The 21,206-nt window shown below is 37.0% G+C and overlaps 1 protein-coding gene and 1 long non-coding RNA gene across 2 annotated transcripts; one reads left to right on the forward strand and one right to left on the reverse strand.

The window, feature by feature from the left end:
- Nucleotides 1–236: 236 nt before the first annotated feature.
- On the reverse strand, nt 237–3,990 carry LOC109189936 (probable beta-1,4-xylosyltransferase IRX10L). Its single transcript, XM_019340570.1, has 4 exons — nt 3,534–3,990; nt 2,129–2,517; nt 1,403–1,644; nt 237–948 (listed from the first exon to the last, which is right to left on the reverse strand). Exons 1-4 carry the CDS (start codon nt 3,637–3,639, stop codon nt 435–437), a joined length of 1,251 nt encoding a protein of 416 aa, XP_019196115.1. The 5' UTR covers nt 3,640–3,990; the 3' UTR covers nt 237–434.
- On the forward strand, nt 1,660–1,972 carry LOC109189940. Its single transcript, XR_002055666.1, has 2 exons — nt 1,660–1,751; nt 1,872–1,972. It is a non-coding gene; the product is annotated as an uncharacterized LOC109189940 (long non-coding RNA).
- Nucleotides 3,991–21,206: the final 17,216 nt, after the last annotated feature.

Genomic DNA, 21,206 nt, shown 5'->3' on the forward strand with positions numbered 1-21,206 from the left:
ATTATAAAAGCTGAGTATTATCAACAGTTTAGACCTGGGCTAGAATGAACATGGGTCAAACCACATTAAAAGATTGGATCTAAATCAACATGATTCGCGTGGTGATTCAACACCTTGTCCCTTAAGCCCATATAACTAGTCTAAAAGATTAAATTCAACCAATTATCTCGTCTAACTCATGGCCTTATAAACCCATATGTTCTATATTATTTTATAGATGTTGGACTCTTAATAGAGGCCAACAAATACTCACTCTACAATGAGCAGATTGAATAACTAACAGCAAATATTCATTATATCATGAAAACCTTTTATAACTACTGCTGTAAAAACAAATACTGTCTCCTCCATAATTGTAATACTGGAATTTACACTCCTACTCACAATGGTGGTTCTAATGCATCAGTAAAGTCCAAGAAGATAAGGAATAGGCTCTACCAAGGCTTCAGATCACCCACAGGGCCGGCGGTCCAGTTCAAGACCTTTTCCCCAGGTTTCACGTAGACGCTCCTGTCGTGAGGCAACTTCCGAGCAAGTCCATTCAAAATTTGATGGAAAGCGTCCCCTGATTGAGCGGGTTGTGGGAACAACATCGCCTGCTTCATTGAAGGGTTGGCAAGCAATCTCTGCTTCCTCAGTATTTCTTCGGGTCGAATGGAAGTGAGAATTGTATCCAAGCTGGGGACATCCTTCTCCGCTACAAATACTCCAATGTCTTCCCACGGGATTGCATCAGCAAAAGGCAACACAATGTCGTCTGCTATGATAACCGGGATGCACCCGAATATTACTGCTTCAACCAATCTTGGACTCCACGGGGCCCATCCAAGTGGGCACAAACAGAAGATAGCTCGCTGCATGTCCTCGTAGTAGGTAGTTGGATGCTCAGTCGAAATGTCGAAGAGAGGATTGTCCTTAAAGTTCTCCCACACCGCAGCCCGGGCACCTCTGGAAAGTAATAACATGTCATGTTAGATAACGAGCTCTGATGTGTTTGGTAACTAGGCAAAACTAAAACCTAGCTTTATGTTGGTGTCTATTTACCCATCTTTGAAGATTATTACTCCTTCTGTCTCATTTTAACTGTCATACTTACTATTCATTGGTCAAACCAGCTCTTTCTTCTTTGTTTATTTTCTTGAGTATTTTTTGTGTTTAATAGTACTTTTAGTGTAGTTTCTAAATATGTAAATTTTGTATACTAATACTAAACTTAATATTATGAAAAATTGAATTAAAAATAACTTCAGTCAAGCCTCGTTAACTGAACCAGACACAAAATGGGACGGAGGGAGTATAAATATTCATTTGTGTTTCCATGAAGGTAATTAAATGCAATGGAAAAGTTAAAGCTTTTAATAATCCATTACCAAATAGGTTAGAGGTATGGTGAGATAAATACCTTGCATAATAACCACCTTCTGGATCATTACCAACATCATAGAACAGACCTCGAAAGTAAACAAAGATGGATCGTGGAGTTTCTGGAGGGATTAAATGGGTTTGCATTTTCTGTGGAGGAGCATACGGGGGAATAGTGATGGAACCGTCCTTCAAGCAGACATGATTACGCTGTCCAAAAGTTTGAACCAAGGTAGCTCGCTGGAGTAGTCGAAGAATCCCTCTTTCAATAGCTTTTTCCTCCTGCAACCAGAACAACATGATGTGGCAACAACAAATGAATCTTGATATTGTCACGAGCTCGAATCCTAGCCTTCTTAGTATGAGCCGGTCAGCTATGGGCAACCTAGGTTTTTTTTTTTTGAGTACTACTGACTCTGTTACAATATAGTATCTGTTCATAGCTACTTTCTCAACCTACTGGAGCACAAAGAGAGCTAAAAGGCCGAGAAAGGTATTAGGCAACCTAGGTTGGTTTACTTTCTTGTGGTCCTTTGCCGGCTAAGATCACAAGGCAGGGTTTACCCAGTGCACACCCTTGGGTAGTCGCTGCGGGTCTCCCTCGTCACCCCAAAAACAAATGAATTATGATCATATAGTAAAGGTTAAAATTTGAGAGTGATATAACAAAATCAATTATAGCAAATAACCTATCTAGAGAATTTCTCTTGGCTTAATTTTCGAAATTTTTTCGGGTTGTGGAGAAATAGAGAGGGAGATTTCTTACTTGATAATGAAAACAAGCACCAAAATCATGTGGCACAATGAAGAAGTGATCCGCCCCCTCGGTCCTATTCCAGTAAGGCCAGTTAGAAGCAATAAGTTGTATTGCACTCCTCATCATACGAGGCGACTTGAAGGGTAAAGGAAGTCCATTTGGCGTTAGGTCACAGGTAGTGTACACTGGAGTGTAAAACCAGTCGGCTTCCTCGGGATTAAGGGTTCGGACGGGGCTAGATAAAAGGAAGCGGTGCATGTAGATCTCGGCAGCAAACATATGGTTAAGGCATCTTTGATCCTTCTGGAGAATTTTTTTGTTGTATTTGCTTGGAAGCTCATACACAAAAACTTTTAACCTTCCAACTGGATCATCTTCCAAGACATCACCAGCACTACCTGAATTCACAATAAAACTATAATTAAACGCCCATAGATCGATCGACTTCGGAGACGTTCCCAAGTAATCTACACAACTGTTATACCCCATTATATTGAACCTTTTGAAAATCTACTCGTTCTTCTAATTCTAGGTACCGAATTTAATATTAATTCCTAGTACTTTCTGGATGCCCAATAGGAGATTAACTCCAAAACAGTTGAACGGATTCACTAATAAGCCCAAACCCTACGAAATCACCAGAAAACAAGAGATCATCACCACATTCTCAACATCTGACATTAGAATTTGAATGCATTGTCAAAGCATTAGATTCTGAATCCGACAATCTGTTTTATACCGCTTCAAATGAGGCGACATTATCCAGCAAGAAATAGTGGCCACGGGCCATTTCAGTTCTATCCCTTTGAAGCATATTTTCAGCTAATCAAACTCACTTGTCTTTGAATTTTCTCAGGATTTACAAGGAACAAAATTCAAGCAAATCACATTTTTTGTGCTATATCTTGGGGAAAAAAAAAAAGAAATGAATTTATAGGATGAAAATCTGCACTGTCAGAATAAATTTCAGAATGAAAACCTACACCAATCATGTCTAGCACAGAACAAGCTTGGAAGCATCTAAGCTTGAACTTATCACAAAGATAACAACTGAATTCTCAACATGATCAATATAAAGCTTCAGTTCAAAAGTACCTTAAAAAAGCTAAAATGAAACTATGACCACAATCCTCAAACACAAGAAACATGTGAATCTCAACTTATTTCTCAATAAAAAGAAGTCCAAAAAGTCCCAAACTTAAAGGCAAATCACCAAAAAAAAAAAAAAAAAAAAAAAAAAAAAAAAAAAAAAAACCTAGCTTTCAATGGTGATGGCTCAGATGCGTAGAAGTTATTAGACAAGACAACACCAAATCAAGCAAGAGAATTGAAGCCCAAACACTCATGAAACCCAGATAATCAAAATAACCCTGTAAAATGTAACAAAAGAAGGAAGAAAAATCGAAGTCTTTACCTTCTATTCTCTCTGTATGACGACTACTATGAAACTTGAAAGCTCCAATTTCAAATGCAGGAGCAAGACAAAGAAGCAAAACAAATCCCAATCTGAAATTCCTCATTCTCAACCCAAGACTATGGGAGAAGGCAATCAGTACTGATTGTCTCCAGAAAGAAATAAAGATCAGAGCTTTAAAGGTTTTCTGTACAAAAGAACAAAGAGAAAGAGCTGAGAATTGAGATTAACAAAGGGGGAGAAGAAATTGTTGGAATGTCATTAGACTGGGTAGTTATGTCAAAGACTTTTCTTGAAAAGTTGGGATTTATTTGCTAAGACAGCTCAAGAGAAGGGAAGAAAATGAAATCTTGGCGAATCCCAGTGGGGATTTGAGAAATTGCTTCCAGAAACAGAGTAGAAGAAGTCTGGTTTGGTATAGCAACAGTGGTTTGGCTGTCAATTTCTGAAGCACATCTGTACTTGGCATAAATTAATTTAGAAAGTGTATATTCTCTATTATTGATTTAAAAGGAATCTAAAATCTGATTAGGGGAGCAAATTACTAATTCATATGGTTTTGGTGGATGCCAAGGATTAGCTGTAGTGCGAAGTTTTTTTTTTTTTTTTTTGTATTTGGTAGAAGTCAAATTCAATCAAATATTTATTTTGGATTATTTGAAACCTTGGAAAATAAGTTTTTTAGGGAATGATACATTTTTAATTTGTGATATTTGGTTCAAAATCATAAAATCTTCTTTTTCTGTTTTGTTTAAAATGGTATCAATTACTCCTTTTCTCCAATTTTGTTTGTCATGTTTACTATTCATTAGTCAAATCAATTCTTTCTTCATTGATTATTTTCTTTAGTAATTTTAATTATTTTTAAATTTAATTTTTTGTGTGTTTAATAGTACTTTTAATATAATTTCTAAATGAGTTCTACTTCATATTTCTACTCCCCTATGTGACAATTGATGATTAGTTATTTTCATCTTATGGGTCTCAATGAAAATGCCACTATCAAAATATTGTGAGTATAAGTTAGAGTAGAATTTTTGAGTAGTAGTATTTTCCTTTATATATATATATTTAATATATTAATACTAAACTTAATTAAAGCCAAGTAGCTTATTTGTGACTCTCTCAAATGTGCGGTCACAAGTTTAAATCTCAATGGGGATACTCAAAAAATGGACGGAGAGAATATTATATTTTGTTTAACTAACTCATCTTTCGAAAAACAAACAAAGATTTATTTCAAAATTATTTCTTATAAAATATTAATTATCCATTTATTCATACAATTAAAAAAAAAAAGATTAATACAATTATCAAAAAATTTGGTTTCTGCCTTCTAGCAGGCACCTAACAAAATTCAAATGAAAAAAAAAAAAAAAAAAAACCCAAAGGTAGAAAGCCTAAACATACATACAACATCTTAGATTTAAAGACTAAAATAAAAAGAATGAAGAAGAATAAGAAAAGAAAGAGTACATATTTGGACTTGATCCACTCTTGGTGAGGAGGGCAAATTATTCCGTGGACCCGTGTCCATTTTGCGAGGTAGATCTGAGTTTAAAAATACATAATTTATATACTTAATGTTCACAATTTACATACTGAATGTTCACAATTTTATATATTAAATGTTCACAATTTACATATTGAATATTCACAATTTAAACTGTGAACAAAATTGTGAACATTCAGTATATAAATTGTGTATTTTGGATCCGAGTCTACATTGCAAGGTGGACTCGAGTGCATGGCAAAACTATTGAGTAAAGAGTGAGGCAAGTAATGGAGGAGAGTTTGAGAGTGTCAAGCATGAAAGGAGAGAGAGAGAGTCGGGGAAGAAAGGATCTAAAAAATGTCAAGTAAAATATAAAAATGCATTTTTTTTTTACCAAAATGAGCATTATTTTCCTTTGATTACGATAATTAATTTTCGTTGATTTTATTTTATTTGAATAGTTACACACCAAAAAATTTGAAAAATAACTTCAGAAAGTCATTTTTCAAATAAACTTTTAATGGTAGTATTTGTTCTATACTTTTTCTATCTATTGCAGCACAAAGAGTCAATACTTCACCACCGGGGTTCGATCCTGTGACCTTCATTCAAAGAAAGTCATAGAATTGCTAACTGAGTACAAGGTGAGATTTTAACGTCTCAAGATCAATTATCATTCGAGTGGGTCTAAATAATGAGATATAATATTTTATTTTAAATGTGAAACCTAGAGTATATACCACTAGAAAATCATAAAAATATTTTCTTTTAAAGTAATTCATTAATAACTTGTAATGCTTGAGAAGGTAGGATGGACAGCTCTAAAGTTAGACATGGCTAAGGCATATGATTGTATGGAATGGTTCTTTGTGAGGTGTATGCTGCAAGGACTCAATTTTGATGAAAAGTGGGTCAAGTTGATCATGCTATGTGTTCCTTCGGTAAGATATAGGATCCTTGTTAATGGTAGCCCGATTTAGGTCAGTATTTCCTCCCGAGGACTACATCAAGGGGACAAACTATCTCCCTACCTATTCATAATTTGTGCTGAGGTTTTATCACTCTTATCACAGGAAGCGGGAGCGAAATACTCTATTCATGGAGATAATGTAGGGTGATTTGGGGTGCTCCTCCTATTGCCCATATATTTTTTGCTGATGACAACCTCTTATTTTTTTTTTAAAAGCAAACATGCAGGAAACTTTGGAAATTAAGAGGTGTCTATAGACCTACAAGATATTTTCGGGGCAGACGGTTAATTATCACAAGTCCGAATATTTCTTTTAGCCGAAACACTAGGGAGGTTGTGAGGGGATGGTGGCTGCAGTTTTGGGGATTACCCAGGCTGATGATTTTGGCAAATATTTAGGGTTGCCTTCCGTGGCTAGAAAGAATAAAAAGGTGAGTTTGTTCATATATTAATAAGAAAATAGGGCATAGATTTGGGTCGTGAAATAAAAGGTACTAACTAAGGCGGGTAAGGAAGTCTTACTTAAAAGTGTGACTCAAGCCCTGCCCACTTACTCTATGAGTATCTTCCTTCTGCCATTTACGTTCTGTGAGCCCTGGAAAAATTAATGAACAAGTTCTTGTGGAGTAATGGGGGCAGGACGAGTGGTATCCATTAGCTAGCCTGGGATAAGATGTGTTATCCTACAAAATTGGGTAAGAACGATGACATTTCTTGACTAACTCTGTTTCTTTGGTAGTTGGCAACTCTGCTTCTTTGGTAGTGCTAGTTTTTAAGGCTCGTTATTAATATTTCGCCAAGGTTTCTTTCTTAGAAGTAAATCTTGGGAGTGACCCAAGCTACGTATAGAGGAGTATATTAGCCAGTCAAAATCTTGTCAGAAGTGGTTGTAGGCGCAGATTTGGTAACGGGCTAACCACCAGTGTTTCAAAACATTCTTGGCTACTTGATGATACTGATCCGAAAGTCACTACTGTTTCGGATCCCCATCTTATGGATTTCAAGGTTGTAGACTTGATAGACCAGGTCTCTCAGAAATAGATTCCCAAGTTATTACATGACATTTTCGAAACAAGGGATGCTAATTTGATTCTTAAAACTCCCATAAGCCCCGATTTAGAAGAAATTTGATTTATACGGTTAAGGATGACTAAAGGAAGCTACGGGAAACCCTCATGGAATCCACCAATATCAAGAGCTAAATCTGGAGAGCTCTTAAGGCCATACTTGTAACACCCCTAATTTTTAAAATAATTAAGGCTTATATAAATAACGCAACTAACATTAATTATCCCAAGTAGAGCATACAACTATCCATAAGAGTCGGGGTGCTATGCCACATCTAGGTTTGAGAACCTAGGTGCACAGGCTATACTAACCAATACATATTTAATTCGTAAGTCAATATACAAGTACAACCCAAGGCACGCAGGCCATCTACTATACTAGAGCTAACTAAACTAAGTCCAAGGTTCTGACTAGCGCGCTCCGCAGCTAATGCTCATCACCTGAAAAACATTCAGTGTAACAACCGTCAGCGAATAATGCTGGTAACCCACTCCAACACATTAAGTACAATATAGGTAGATATAAGAAACTCATTTTGAAACTGGAATACATATATACTTACGATACTCTAGTTTAAATCCAAGATCAAGACTCAAGATACATTAACAGACTCAACAGTATATAATAATCTAAAAGGCTAGCATGCGTCCTAAGAACACGTTGCGAGACATGACAGGCAGATAAGCATATAAATAACAAATAGAGGCAACAAAGACATTCAAGACAGTTAGCAAGTAATCAACAAAGCACGCAATCCATCTTCCAACCTTATACCAAGTTCCAACCTTGTATCTCCCCTCCGTCCTTATATCAGTTCTAACCTATACCTCCAGGTCACCCTTATACCGCCTCCCCTCATTCCTCCGGGCAACTACATGCCCCCACCAACAAACCACCAACATATCAAGATGGTGCCGCAGTGCCATTCACATGATCAGCACTTCTAGTGCCAATATCAAGGGGTCAGCGCATATAGCTCTGACATGACACCGCATCACTTATAACCTGACCCATGCTCAACGGCAAGCTAGTCGAAGGTGGGTTTGTGCCTTTAGCACAGTAACCGCTAGGGCCTGTACCTTTAGTACAATGACCGGGAACAAGTGGTGCCAACGGCCAACAATTCATTTCCACCAATCACAATCTCATCATCATCATCGTCGTCATTCACACCGGCCATTGCGCAATGACCACGATACTCATCATCATTCAATCAATCAACACATAATCAAATAACAATTAAGACACAACAACGACACGTATTACACATAAATTCCTAGAACGATACCCAAAACACCAAACGAGACTCACACACGACTAACGGGGTATAACGGGACACGGGAAAACAACAAACGGGAAAAAACATCACGAGCCACACACCTTTTCCAGCGGGTAGGTGGCAGGTGGTCACGGTGGCGGGTGGTCACGGCCACTTGCCATTCCAGCGGGTGGCCGGCGGGCAGACCACCGCCCGCTGGAATAGTGTCTTTGGGCAGCGGGTAGGTGGCGGGCACCCCTGCCCCCACCTATCCCCCCACTAACTCACAGGCAAATTTTTGGTCCCGGGATCTCTCGTGGAACCCGAAACCATAACCAGACACATTCAAACACATAATGACAACACCACGGATTCAATTAACGGAATTAAACCAATAATTATACCAAACACGTTCTAACACAATTTGTAAACATGCCAAGACCCAACATAAATCATATAACGGTTCAGGAGCATCCGGAACCACAAGAACATCAAGCAATCTATATTCAATGTCCTAAATACAAGTCCCAAGCTAAACTCAACACCCGATCATGTATAATCCCACCCAAATATACCAAGAACACAATAATACGAAATTCACGATATAAACACTAGGGCTCTAGACATAATTAAAATACGAGATCATACATATTGTAACACCCCGTGTTACGGCCTTCAATCCCGAATTAATTATTTAATTAATTCCGTTAATAATAAATTAAAAAAGATTTAATTTGGTTAGGATTCCCTTTAATTAATTAATGTGGTCCATCATGGATCGTGGATCCTTGCCTAAACTAGAGTCTTAAGCCATTAGGAATAAAGAGAGTGGACCTTCCACTATTCAGATTCTAATTAGGAATCCCAGACCTATTAGGAATAAAGATAGTAGGCCTTTACTACTCAGATTCTAATTAGGGATCCTAGGGCTATAGACCTGATGAATAGAATGAAGGTCTTTACCATTCAGACTCTGATTAGGATTCCTAACTCTATAAATAGGGGATTAGAAAGCAATTAGAACCTTTACAACCCATAGTTATATTACACAAAATTATTCCCAGGAGATTCTCCCACCACCAAGCCTAGGGAGATCAAACGGATGAAAATCTTAGAGAAGAACCTTAATAGCCAAGGAATGATTAATTAAGGCTAAGAGGTAACCCATGTCTCAACAAAACCTATTTTCGTTGATATATCTTCTTCATTGGCTCCTTTGATATATGATTCTGTGCTCGAGTCTTGATAAAGCTTTTCCTAAGATTTGTATGGTGTTCATGAGATAATCTTGATAATTATGTGTTAATCTTAATGCTTATGTGATAATCTTGATGTTCTTGATACCATGATAAATTATACGAATGATCTTGTATTTTGATTATGACTAGAGCCCTAGGGTAATAAACGCGGATTTCGTATTATGTTATTCTTGGTATGTTTGGGTGAGATTTTGCATGTTCGGGTGTTGAGTCATGGCATGTTTAGGAGTCGTGTTAGGATGTATTTGGTGTGGTTCTTGATTTAAATCCGTTACTTGAATACGTGGTGTCGTCGTTTGTACTTGAATGTGTCGGGACATGGTTTCGGGTTCCGCGATGGATTCCGGGACCAAAATATTACATAGGACTCAGTGGGGTTAGGTGGGGGCAGGGGTACCCGCTACCCGTGCCCTCTTCCCAGCGGGCAGCCGGCGGGCAGGCGACTGCCCGCCGGGCACCCGCTGGCTTCTAGTTTGCCGCCAGCGGGTGGAGGTCCACCCCACCGGCCACCCGCTGGAATTTCGGTACAAGTCATGGTGTTCTTCCCCGTTGGATGTTTCCCCGTGCCCCGTTGTACCCCGTTTGTCATGTGCGAGTCTAGTTTGATGAATCGGGTACCGTTCTTAGGATAAAAGAGTCTTGGGTATTGCATGCTAGTTGAATTGCTATCCCGTTGGCCTAGGAGGAAGGTGCATGATCCCTTAGGAGTGTCACGAGTGGTTTAATGTGGTGTGTTACGTATGAGTTACATTAGGATAAGTGTTCCCCGATGATTCCCCCTCACTATGTGTTAATGTGGGTTGCATGTTGTTTGGCTTCTGTGTTAATTGTGCATGATACCCCAATTGGTTGCGATCAATTGGCTATAATGACCATCTGATGGGTTGAGAACCATCAGGTGTTAACCCGACAGGTTACGATCGGTCGGCTATACAGGTAGTTGGATGGGTTGAGAACCATCGGCTGTTATATATATATATATATATATATATATATATATATATATATATATATATATATATATATATATATATATATATATATATATATATATATATATATATATAGGGTTGCGGTCCATAATCTGGTTGCGATCAGATATACATGATAATAATGTTGCGGTCCACCGTTTGGTTGCGATCAAACGTTATGATATAAATGAGCTGCGGTTCATTGATTGGTTGTGATCAATCCCCTTGTGCTGCGGTACAAGTAGGGTGCTGCGGGGCTATGTCAGAGCTATATGCACTGACCTTCGTGTATGGACACGTGAAGGGTCCTGTGGCACCACCATATGTGCATACGTGTATTATTGTTGATTACGACTGGAATAGTAATTGGACACTAATATGATTGATATTGGATAGTCTTGTGACCTTAGGATATGTGTTGGAATCTTTATGTGCATGATTAATTATATTGAATGTGTCTGCTACTGCTTGATTGAGTCTATTCTCGGTTTTAAATTAGAGTTTCATAAGTATATATGTATTCCGGCTTCAAAATGATTTCCCTTATATCTGCCTATATTGTATTTAACGCGTTGGAGTGGGTTACCCGCATTATTCGCTGAACAGATATTATTTGGCTTTCAGACACAGATGAATAGCTCCGGAGCGCGCTAGTTGGACCCATGAACTTAGTTAGATTAGTTCTATTATCGGCCTGCATGCCTTGAAGTTGTATTAGATATTGATTTGAGGATTTCCTATGTTTGGATAGTTAGCCTGTACATCTGAGTTTTCCAGCTCAGATGTGGCATAGCACCCCGACTATTATGTTTAGTTTATGCTCTGTTTTGGAATTGATAATATAATTACCTTTATTCCTTAAGCTTGAAAGTTTTAAAATTTAGGGGTGTTACTCATATAGTCAATCACAATATCAAGAACATCAAGATTATCAAATAAGCACAATATAAATCCTATGCAAGGGCTCTATCAAGACTCAATCACAGTATTACACATACGACTATCAAAGGAGCCAATAAATAAGATATAGCAAGGAAAATAGGTTTTTTTGAGACATGGGTTACCTCTTAGCCCTAATTAATATCCTTGGCTAATAAGGCTCTTCTCTAAGATTTCCCTCCAGTGGATTCCTCTACGTTTGGTGGCGGGGGAATTCCTTTGCTAGGTTTCCCTCGGGAATATCTTGCATGGTAGAATTAACTGTGGTAGGGTTTCTAAATGCTTCCTAAGTCCCTATATATAGATCTAGGAGTCCTAACAAGTGGTGCTAACCGCCAACAATTCATTTCCACCAATCACAATCTCATCATCATCATCATCGTCATTCACACCGGCCATTGCGCAATGACCACGATACTCATCATCATTCAATCAATCAACAAATAATCAAATAACAATTAAGACACAACATCAACAACACGTATTACACATAAATTCCTAGAACGATACCCAAAACACCAAACAAGACTCATACGCGACAAACAGGGTGCAACGGGACACAATGGGACACGGGGAAACAACAAACTGAGAAAAACATCACAAACTACACACCCTTTCCAGCGGGTAGGTGACCACCCGCCAGCCACTCACCATTCCAGCGGGTGGCCGGCGGGCAGACCACTACCCGCCGGCTGCCCGCTGGAACAGTGTCTTCAGGCTGCGGGTAGGTGGCGGGCACCCCTGCCCCCACCTATCCCCCACTGACTCACAGCCAACTTTTTGGTCCCGGGATCTCTTGTGGAACCCGAAACCATAACCAGACACATTCAAACACATAATGTCAACACCACAGATTCAATTAACGGAATTAAACCAAGAATTATACCAAACACGTTCTAACACGATTCCTAAACATGCCAAGACCCAACATAAATCATATAACGGTTCAGGAGCATCCAGAACCACAAGAACATCAAGAAATCTATATGCAAAGTCCTAAATACAAGTCCTATGCTAGACTCAACTCCCGATCAGGCATAATACCACCCCAATATACCAAAAACACCATAATACGAAATTCACAATATAAACCCTAGGGCTCTAAACATAATTAAAATACGAGATCATACATATAGTCAATCACAATATCGAGAACATCGAGATTATCAAATAAGCACAATATAAATCCTATGCAAGGGCTCTATCAAGACTCAATCATAGAATTACACATACGATTATCAAAGGAGCCAATAAATAAGATATAGCAAGGAAAATAGGTTTTGTTGAGACATGGGTTACCTCTTAGCCCTAATTAATATCCTTGGCTACTGAGGCTCTTCTCTAAGATTCCCTCCAGTGGATTCCTCTACGTTTGGTGGCAGGGGAATTCCTTTGCTTAGTTTCCCTCAGGATTATCTTGCGTGGTAGAATTAACTATGGTAGGGTTTCTAAATGCTTCCTAAGTCCCTATATATAGATCTAGGAGTCCTAACTAGAATCTGAATGGTAAAGGCCCCCTTTTCATATTCCTTATAGAATTAAGGACTTGGTTAAGGATAAGGGTCCATGATCCATCGTGGACCACACTAATTAATTAATGGGAATTCTAGTCTAATTAAATCCTTTTTAATTATATGTTAACGGAATTAATTAAATAATTAATCCAGGATTAAAGGCCTTAACACGGGGTGTTACAATACTTCCCACTACAAGAAATTTAAGAAGTAAAGGAATGGACATCCCAGCAGAGTGCCTCGTTTGTGGATTATATGAAGAGGATATCATGCATTCTTTATGTCTATGTGCATTTTCCCCATGTGTCTGGACGGTTTCACATCCCCCTACCTCTGAATTACGTGAATTAACTTTCATGCAATGGGTGGCGGTTCTCCTAGACAACACAGATAGCGTGACAGCGACAAAAATGATGGGATCAGAGTGCTTCACGACATTTGGAGAGCAAGAAATCATGCTTTATGGGATGGTTTTGTGCCTTCCCCAATGGTTGTCTAGAAATCCTTGGAGGCATTCTAGAACGCTTGGATAGCCGCGTACCCTTGGCGGCAGCCTTCTCCTTCGGTAGGTCCATTGCCTTTTACAGCTGGTATTCCACAACAAGGTGATCCTTCCCCAAATTGGATATGCAATTGTAGAGTGGATGTCGGGCTTCACATGGAGCAGGGTGCAACAGCATACGGTCTCATCCTCCTCGTCTAGGGCAGCAACAAATGGTATACTACAATGTGTTCAAAATCTAAGCCCAGTGGAGGCTATGACAGCTCGGAAAACTCTCTCGTGGATCAAGGGTCGGGTCACCAATGTTTGTGTTGAATTTGATTACCTAATTGTTTGTTCAAAACGAGCGTTTAATTCCTTAGACCGGTCATATGTTGGAAGGAAGGAATTAGGGGGGGGGGGGGGGGGGGGAGGGGGGAGGAAATGTAATTCAGTGGGAAAAAAAGTAGAAATTTAAATTATAGTGTTTGGTATGCAGGAATAGGATTATAGGCAATTGAAAGGGAATAAGTGATATAATGATTGAAATGCCCTTGTGTAGTAATAATACTAATAATACTAATAATAATAATAATAATAATAATAATAATAATAATAATAATAATAATAATATTTTTCCATATGAATACTCCATAAAATACACAACCTACTTAAACAAGTTAATCATCATAACAAGTTCAACACCAAACTTAATACAATGTTAAGCCTCTCAAAACTTACATTCAAAAAACATCTTAAAATTCTAATTTTACAATATAACAAGTTTAATAAAATGTTAAGCTTGTCAAAAGCTTACATAAAAAAAAACATCATAAAATATTAATTTTACAATACCACACACTTAATAAAATGTTAAGCTTATCAAAAGTTTACATACATCCACCATCATAGTATACTAATTTACAGTACAACATCCACATCCACCAGCATTGTCAACATCCAGTTCCTTAAATAGTGAACATCTTTCAACCGGTGGGGATGAAACCATAGTTCCAACACCTCAGTCTGACAAAATTCAAAGAAAACGGAAGAGGATCGACCCATTTGAGGGCGCAGATCCCAGGGCTAAAAGACCTAATGATTTCTCAATCTCCGCCAAACCACCTCGGAGACAGCCTAACATACCTCCTCCTAGAAAAACAAAGGCAAGAAAATAGAGAGAAAAGGAACCAGAAGTGGAAGCAAGCTGGGTTCCTGAAGAAATAAGTGGATAATCTGATTGTGTAAGGCCAAGAACAAGAACTCGTGCCAAAAACCAAGAAAAGGAAAAAGGGGAAACTCTCTGCCAAAGAGAATGGAAAGAAAGTGATTCATGAGGCTGACAATTCAACAAAAGTGACTAATCTGCCAAAACCTCATAGCTCTAAGTTCTTGACCAGACAGTCTGTCAAGCTATGGGATAAAATTGTAGTGAAAAAGGTTATTAGTCAAAAACTTCTCGTCATGGACAAGCTGGACAATTATGAGCAAATATATGAAGCATTGACTAATAGTCCATTCTTGGGAACAGTTATCAATATTGAACCCTATGAAGAGCAAGCAGTCCAAGAATTTTGTTGCAACCTCACCAAAGACTCCACTACACCTAGTAGTCCTATGTATGGAAAGGTGTATCTAAGGGGAAAGTTTTATGAGTTCAATCTAGAAATCATAAATGGGTACCTGGGAACAACTAGTGAAGAACAAAGTATACATCTAGCAAGTGAGCAATTTTCCCAAGAACTTACAGCTTGAAATGTGTGTTTTGAGAGAAAGAAAATCAAAGATGCGTCATTAACAAGAAAGTATGCCATACTACAAAAGATTGCCCTTGTTAATTGGATGCCATCTTTACACGAGACCACAATGAAATGGAGCTTAGCAGAATTACTACAAAAAATAGGGAAGGGTATCAAAGTTAATATTGGAGCCATCATTCACAATCAGATTACAAATCTAGCTTAAAACAGTACGCCAAAAGCTTCTCTCATCTTTTCAAATCTAATCTTCTCCAATCTGGCAAAGCAAGGTCTCAAATTTCATGGGTCAAAGATACAAGTCAAGACTATCAACACTACCATAAAGTTGGAAAAAGGCGTGGTCACCAGAATGATCTAAAGTCATCAGCTCCGAAATAAAATTCAACAGACCAACAGACACTGATCAGATACTTTGAAAAAAGGGTTGTTTGAATTAGATGCTTAAACAGATCATGAGGAAATACTTGAAAATCAAAGAAGAAAAGGTAGATGTTCTACAATGGTTGAAAGCTCTAAAAGCATACGAGGAAGAAGAGAGTCAAGAGGAAGACCATGCAGAAGAAATTCAGGAGGGAAACCAAGAAGAAGGAGTTGAAGCCTCTATTTCAACATCCTCAGAAACTTTTTAGCTAAAAGGGGGAGAAAGAGAACTACACTGCGTGTTTTTTTTTTTTTGTCTGTTTGGTGCTACAAATTATTTTTGTGTCCATATGGTTCTTTCTCTGTAGTGGTTATATATATAGACTGCTTTCCTTCACAAAGTTCTTACGCATTCCCAAACATACTTTGTGAGGTCTAAGAGTCTTTGAGAAAAGTTTTCTAAATTCCCCTAGAAAGTAGTACATGTGTTTAGGTTACAATAGTTCAATAGGAAAGGTCATTCTATTGTGTAATCTCAAGTTCCAAACTATGTACTTTGAATATTGACCTTTTAGTGGATTTAGGAAAATTCTCGAATTGAGAAGTGCCTCGCAGATTAGGGTTTGCCCGAACTGCGTCACCAACTTCCTGTGTTACAATTACTGTTCTAACATCCCTGCGTGTTGCGCCTTACAATTTTCACATCTCATTTGGAAGGACAGAAAGCTTGATCAAAGCCATCAAATACTCTTCATTTGATAATCCATCAATATGAATTAACTCTTTATCTAATTGCTGCACTTTTTCTTGAAGAGTTAATTCAATTCCACTGCTTTTGTTTAGTTTATCACCAACCATTACCAATGTTTCACTCAACATCATTGCCGCATTATGAAATGATTGTGAAGTAATAGGTTCATCTCTATCACTAATCTTGCTCTTCCTTCTTGCACCACTAAACAATGATTCAGAGTTAATTTGTTTCACTTCGTGCCCTATTACCTGATGAAGATTGAGCTTGGGTAAATATGAAATTTATATATGGCATATCTTCATCACCAACATCTTCATCTTCACTAGCTAGATTGATCCTACCAATATCTTTCTCATTAGCCATTTCTTCAATAATATCTTCTCCAGTTTGTGCATCCCTCCCTGTTGCATGATCTTTTCCATAAATAGAACTGAATTCATTATAGAAAGGAAAAATTTTGCTTCTGAATTGAGCAACTTCTTTGTGACTCTATATAAATGATGCTTTTATATAAGTATAAATTAAATAAAGTTTTCTTATAATTAGAATGAAAAAAATACTTACACTTATATAAGAATCCCACACATAGTCTTCAGCCGTGACCATCTTTCTTTCTTCATCCATCCAAAGCCATTGTTATTACTAGTGAAAAGAGCATGTATTGCACTCCAATCTGAGGGCTCAATCATATGTATTATATTCTCATCATCTTCACCATGTTCATCATTTATTCCTACAAACTCACCAAAATCACTCTCCAATAGATCAACACTCATAAATTGTCTAATAAAGTTATGAAGTAAACAACATGCTATAATAATGCAGTCATGTGTCCTTATAGGATAATAAGATGGACTTTTAAGAATAGCCCATGTCATTTTTAATAACCCAAAATAACTCTCAATCACATTGCGGGCTGCAACATGTTTCATATTAAAATATTCTTCGGGTGTTGTTAGTTGATAACCTTGACACCATTCATTCAAGTGATACCATTGACCCCTAAAATATGCTAAAAAACCTTCAGAATTTGCGCATCAACTAGATAATAACTGTAACACCCCCTTTTTTCTATACTTTAGAGCCTAGATATAAGTAGTCTAAATAAGATAATTGCTGCATAATTGTTTTTAGGCTTTAAAGTTGATGCATGCCTAAAATATCAAGATAACCATCTAGTGATCATATAATTTTGATTAATTAAGTAGTAGCCACAATATCTTTAATTAATTGAAATTTTGTGAGATCACATACAGTCATAGACGTATTGGTTGTGATTAATTATATGATATAATAAAATTTAACCCACATGCAATTTTGTTGTGTTTATATAATTAATTAGGGTAAAAACATCAAACTGTTATCGTAATTTAGCCCACAGGCAATTATGTATCGGAATATAGTTTTGGTGGGTTTTATCATTACAGATAGGAAAGTCAATTTATTTAACATATGGTTATAATATAAATAAATTGGCGTCTTCTATCATAAAGTTATGATATATGTACATAACCCGCATGGGCAGCTCAACTGGTCATAGAGGTGAAACTTTGGAAGAATGATATATGTACATATTCAAAAGTATTTTTATGTGTACATTTTGAGGTATTAGTCTAATTTCTTTAATGTGTATTTATTATGCATGGAAATTAAAACCAGATTATTAGCTTAGTAAATTAATATTCTTTTGTGTACAAATATCCAGTGATCAATACAATTTCATAAATGAAATTACTAAGTTTTTGATCACTTTGTGACTAATTACATAAAATATAATAAATTCTACCCACATAAATTTTATTATATTTATGTAAATAGTCAGAATAAAATATCGAATCATATTTCTTAATTTACCCACAAGGAATAAGAAAATGAACATGGTTTGATAGTTTTATCATAAAGTTGTAGATGGATCTAATTGAATAAAACTTTAGCGCACATGCAAGTTTTATGTCATTAAATTCTTCTATCACTTTGATAATAATTTTATCGTAAAGTTTTAGTTGAGTCTAATTGAACAAAACTTTAGCCCACAAGCAAGTTTTGTGTCACTAGATTCTTCTATTTGATTATCATAAAGTCTCAGTTGAATCTAATTGGATAAATCTTTAGCCTACAGGCAAGTTTTATGTCACTAGGATTCTTCTGTTTAAATTGATGATCAAGATAAAATTTTATCATACCAATTTTAGAATTTATAACTTTAAGGCCAATTATAATTCTATGTCACATGGGTTGCATTGGCAACACATGTATTTTGTTAAACTCCAAAACTTTAGTAACTTGAAATTGTTACTATATGTGGCGTACTTGATTTTTCAGCCTAACCACAATAGAGCTTTTGAATTTGGACATGATATACGTTTGGATTCTTATGTTGAAATTGTACATATCTAGCCAAATTTCAACTAAAGCAATTTAATTTGTTTAATTAGTTGGAAATTGTGTCTATTACATGTACATATTTAGCATGTCCAACTATGGTGGGGAATTATAATCATTGTTAGATTAGTTGGACTTGCTGATCATTAGTGTGTATATCATTTATGCTCAAGAATAAATTAGTGGGAGTAATGGTTTGATCAGTGGGAGTGATCATTTAAAAGATCAATAAGATGCCACGTTTGATCAGTGGGAGTGATCATTTGGAACGATCATTAAAGATGTCCCACTTCAAGATTGCTCCACTTCAAGGATAAGACACCTTGCCTTGTTATTATAAAATCAATAGTTCAAATTGTTGAACTACAAGTTGTGCAACATATTTATGAAAATGTTGTAACAACATTAATAGTTTTTATTATAACAATGACATTAAGTTTATGGTGAACTATCACGAGTTAGATTCTTTAGTATTTATTGGAGTCTTTCGTCTCATCAAATTGATCTTGGGCCATTAAGATTTAAAAGGCTCAAAATTCAGTGTTGAGAGACATAAAGCATGCAAAGACTCATGATGTTGGTTCATATAGATGAATCTTGAGGATTTTTTGTTATGATGATACGATATTTTTGTTGTTTCATAAAGTTACATTAATAAACCTCGTTATTGCTCTCGGGCATAAAAGTTGGACTTCCTTTTTTTTTTTTTTTTTGTTTATTTTGGAGATCATTTATAAGGCGTATGTTTAATGTTCCGCTTGTGGGCTTAGACTCATGAATTTGTTATCTAAGTCATTGGAATATGGACTACTCAATTATTATATTTGGCTAAGATTAATGAGAGTGGGAGTGGCAGACGTGTCAACTCTGAAAACTTAGCTGTCAGCGATAATATTAAAGATAATGAGTTAGTCATGCAATCTATTAGCATTATGGTGTGGATCCCTACTTAAGGCATGCTTATAAGAATTTTAGGGATCATACATGGTACATGGAACTTATTATGTGGCTATATTGTACGTACATTTATGTTGTCACTTCTATGTAATTTGGATGGTTTCTCCTATGGTTATGCGCATATTTATTTGAGAAACATCCCTAAGGATGGACCACGGATAAACATAGAGTTTATTCATAAAGGACCTAAGTTGAGAATCAAAATGCATGTGATGCATAGATGGTATTATTCGCACTTTAATTTAGAGGACATATCACTATGATTCATGCTTTTTATCTTCAATAAAGGTTGTGCCAATACTTGCACTGAATGGAGAATTGTAACATTTTCCATTAATGTTGTACAAATGAAGTTGTGCTAGTTTATTAGGCCAAATTTAGCCATTGTGGCAGTAATTAGTTTTTATAACTAATTACAATTCAAGAATGAATATGAGGTTTATTCATTAAGTTTTATACCACATAAGGTACTTAGAGAAGAAGTTCCATTGTAATCATAAGTGGATGCTACTCTGATTAAGAGGAACTATCTCTATGGTTCATGTTTTTTGCTTCTTTGAGTTAATACTTGCACCAAGTGGGAGAATGTAACATTCTCCATTATGTCACCATTAAGTGGTGCAAGTTAATAGGCCATTTATGGCCATTATGTTGTGGTTTGAAACGGAAGTAACGGTTTCCGTTACTTAACCTATAATGATGACACGTAGGTTATATATATGTATGGTCCTCCCACTGCTCCTGTGATTCGTGATACTACACCATCTCGTTCAACAGGATACCAAATGGTAGACAAAATGTAGTTCTTTACTGTTCTTCAAAGCAATGCAACGGAGATCACAACTATGGCTGGAGATGCTCAATCATATGCTTCCGCTATTAAGGTTAGATTACATGTATTGATTTGTATATTTCTAACAGAGAATATTTGCACATGAGAGCGAAAGGCCTTTGTTTCCGCTGTCAACCACCCTACACCCCATTACACGTATGCCCAAATAAGTCCCTCACAACGTTAATCGCATGTGAAGATGAAGACGTAGAGGTGAAATCAATGATAGTGATGGAGATCAATTCTTGGACAGAGACCCGCTAACAGAAGTTGCGTAGCTATCCTTGTTGGACCTTCCATTGACTACCATGGGAGGAATTGATGGTCCTAAGACGATGAAATTTCGAGGCCAAATTGCGGGTCTTGATATTCTTATAATGGTGGACAGTAATGCAAGTCATCATTTCATCCACTAGAACCGACCACTACATTTGCAGTCCGATTGGGGGATGGTCGTCGCGCTGAATCAGACAGTAAATATTCTCAACTACATGTTGATTTGGGCCCCATTGCAATGTCAATCGATTGTTTTGTGTTTTTTCTCTGGTGGAGTTGACTTGATTCTGGGCATAGCTTGGCTAGAGACACTGGGGGGCGATCGATGTTAAGGCAAATTGGGAAAAGTTGACAATGTGATTTATCATTGACGATATACCGGTACAATTAGTGGGTG

This window comes from Ipomoea nil, unplaced genomic scaffold (assembly GCF_001879475.1).
Source record: "Ipomoea nil cultivar Tokyo-kokei standard unplaced genomic scaffold, Asagao_1.1 scaffold1570, whole genome shotgun sequence".
In the NCBI taxonomy this organism is placed as follows: Eukaryota; Viridiplantae; Streptophyta; class Magnoliopsida; order Solanales; family Convolvulaceae; genus Ipomoea; species Ipomoea nil.

What these genes read in the sequence shown, in the direction of transcription:
- LOC109189936 (XM_019340570.1), bottom strand. Translation starts at nt 3,639, where the DNA reads ATGAGGAATTTCAGATTGGGATTTGTTTTGCTTCTTTGTCTTGCTCCT. An exon ending in TCATACAGAGAGAATAGAAG is followed by an intron (nt 2,518 to 3,533) that starts GTAAAGACTTCG and finishes TTGTGAATTCAG; the next exon opens with GTAGTGCTGGTGATGTCTTG. An exon ending in GTGCTTGTTTTCATTATCAA is followed by an intron (nt 1,645 to 2,128) that starts GTAAGAAATCTC and finishes TTCTGGTTGCAG; the next exon opens with GAGGAAAAAGCTATTGAAAG.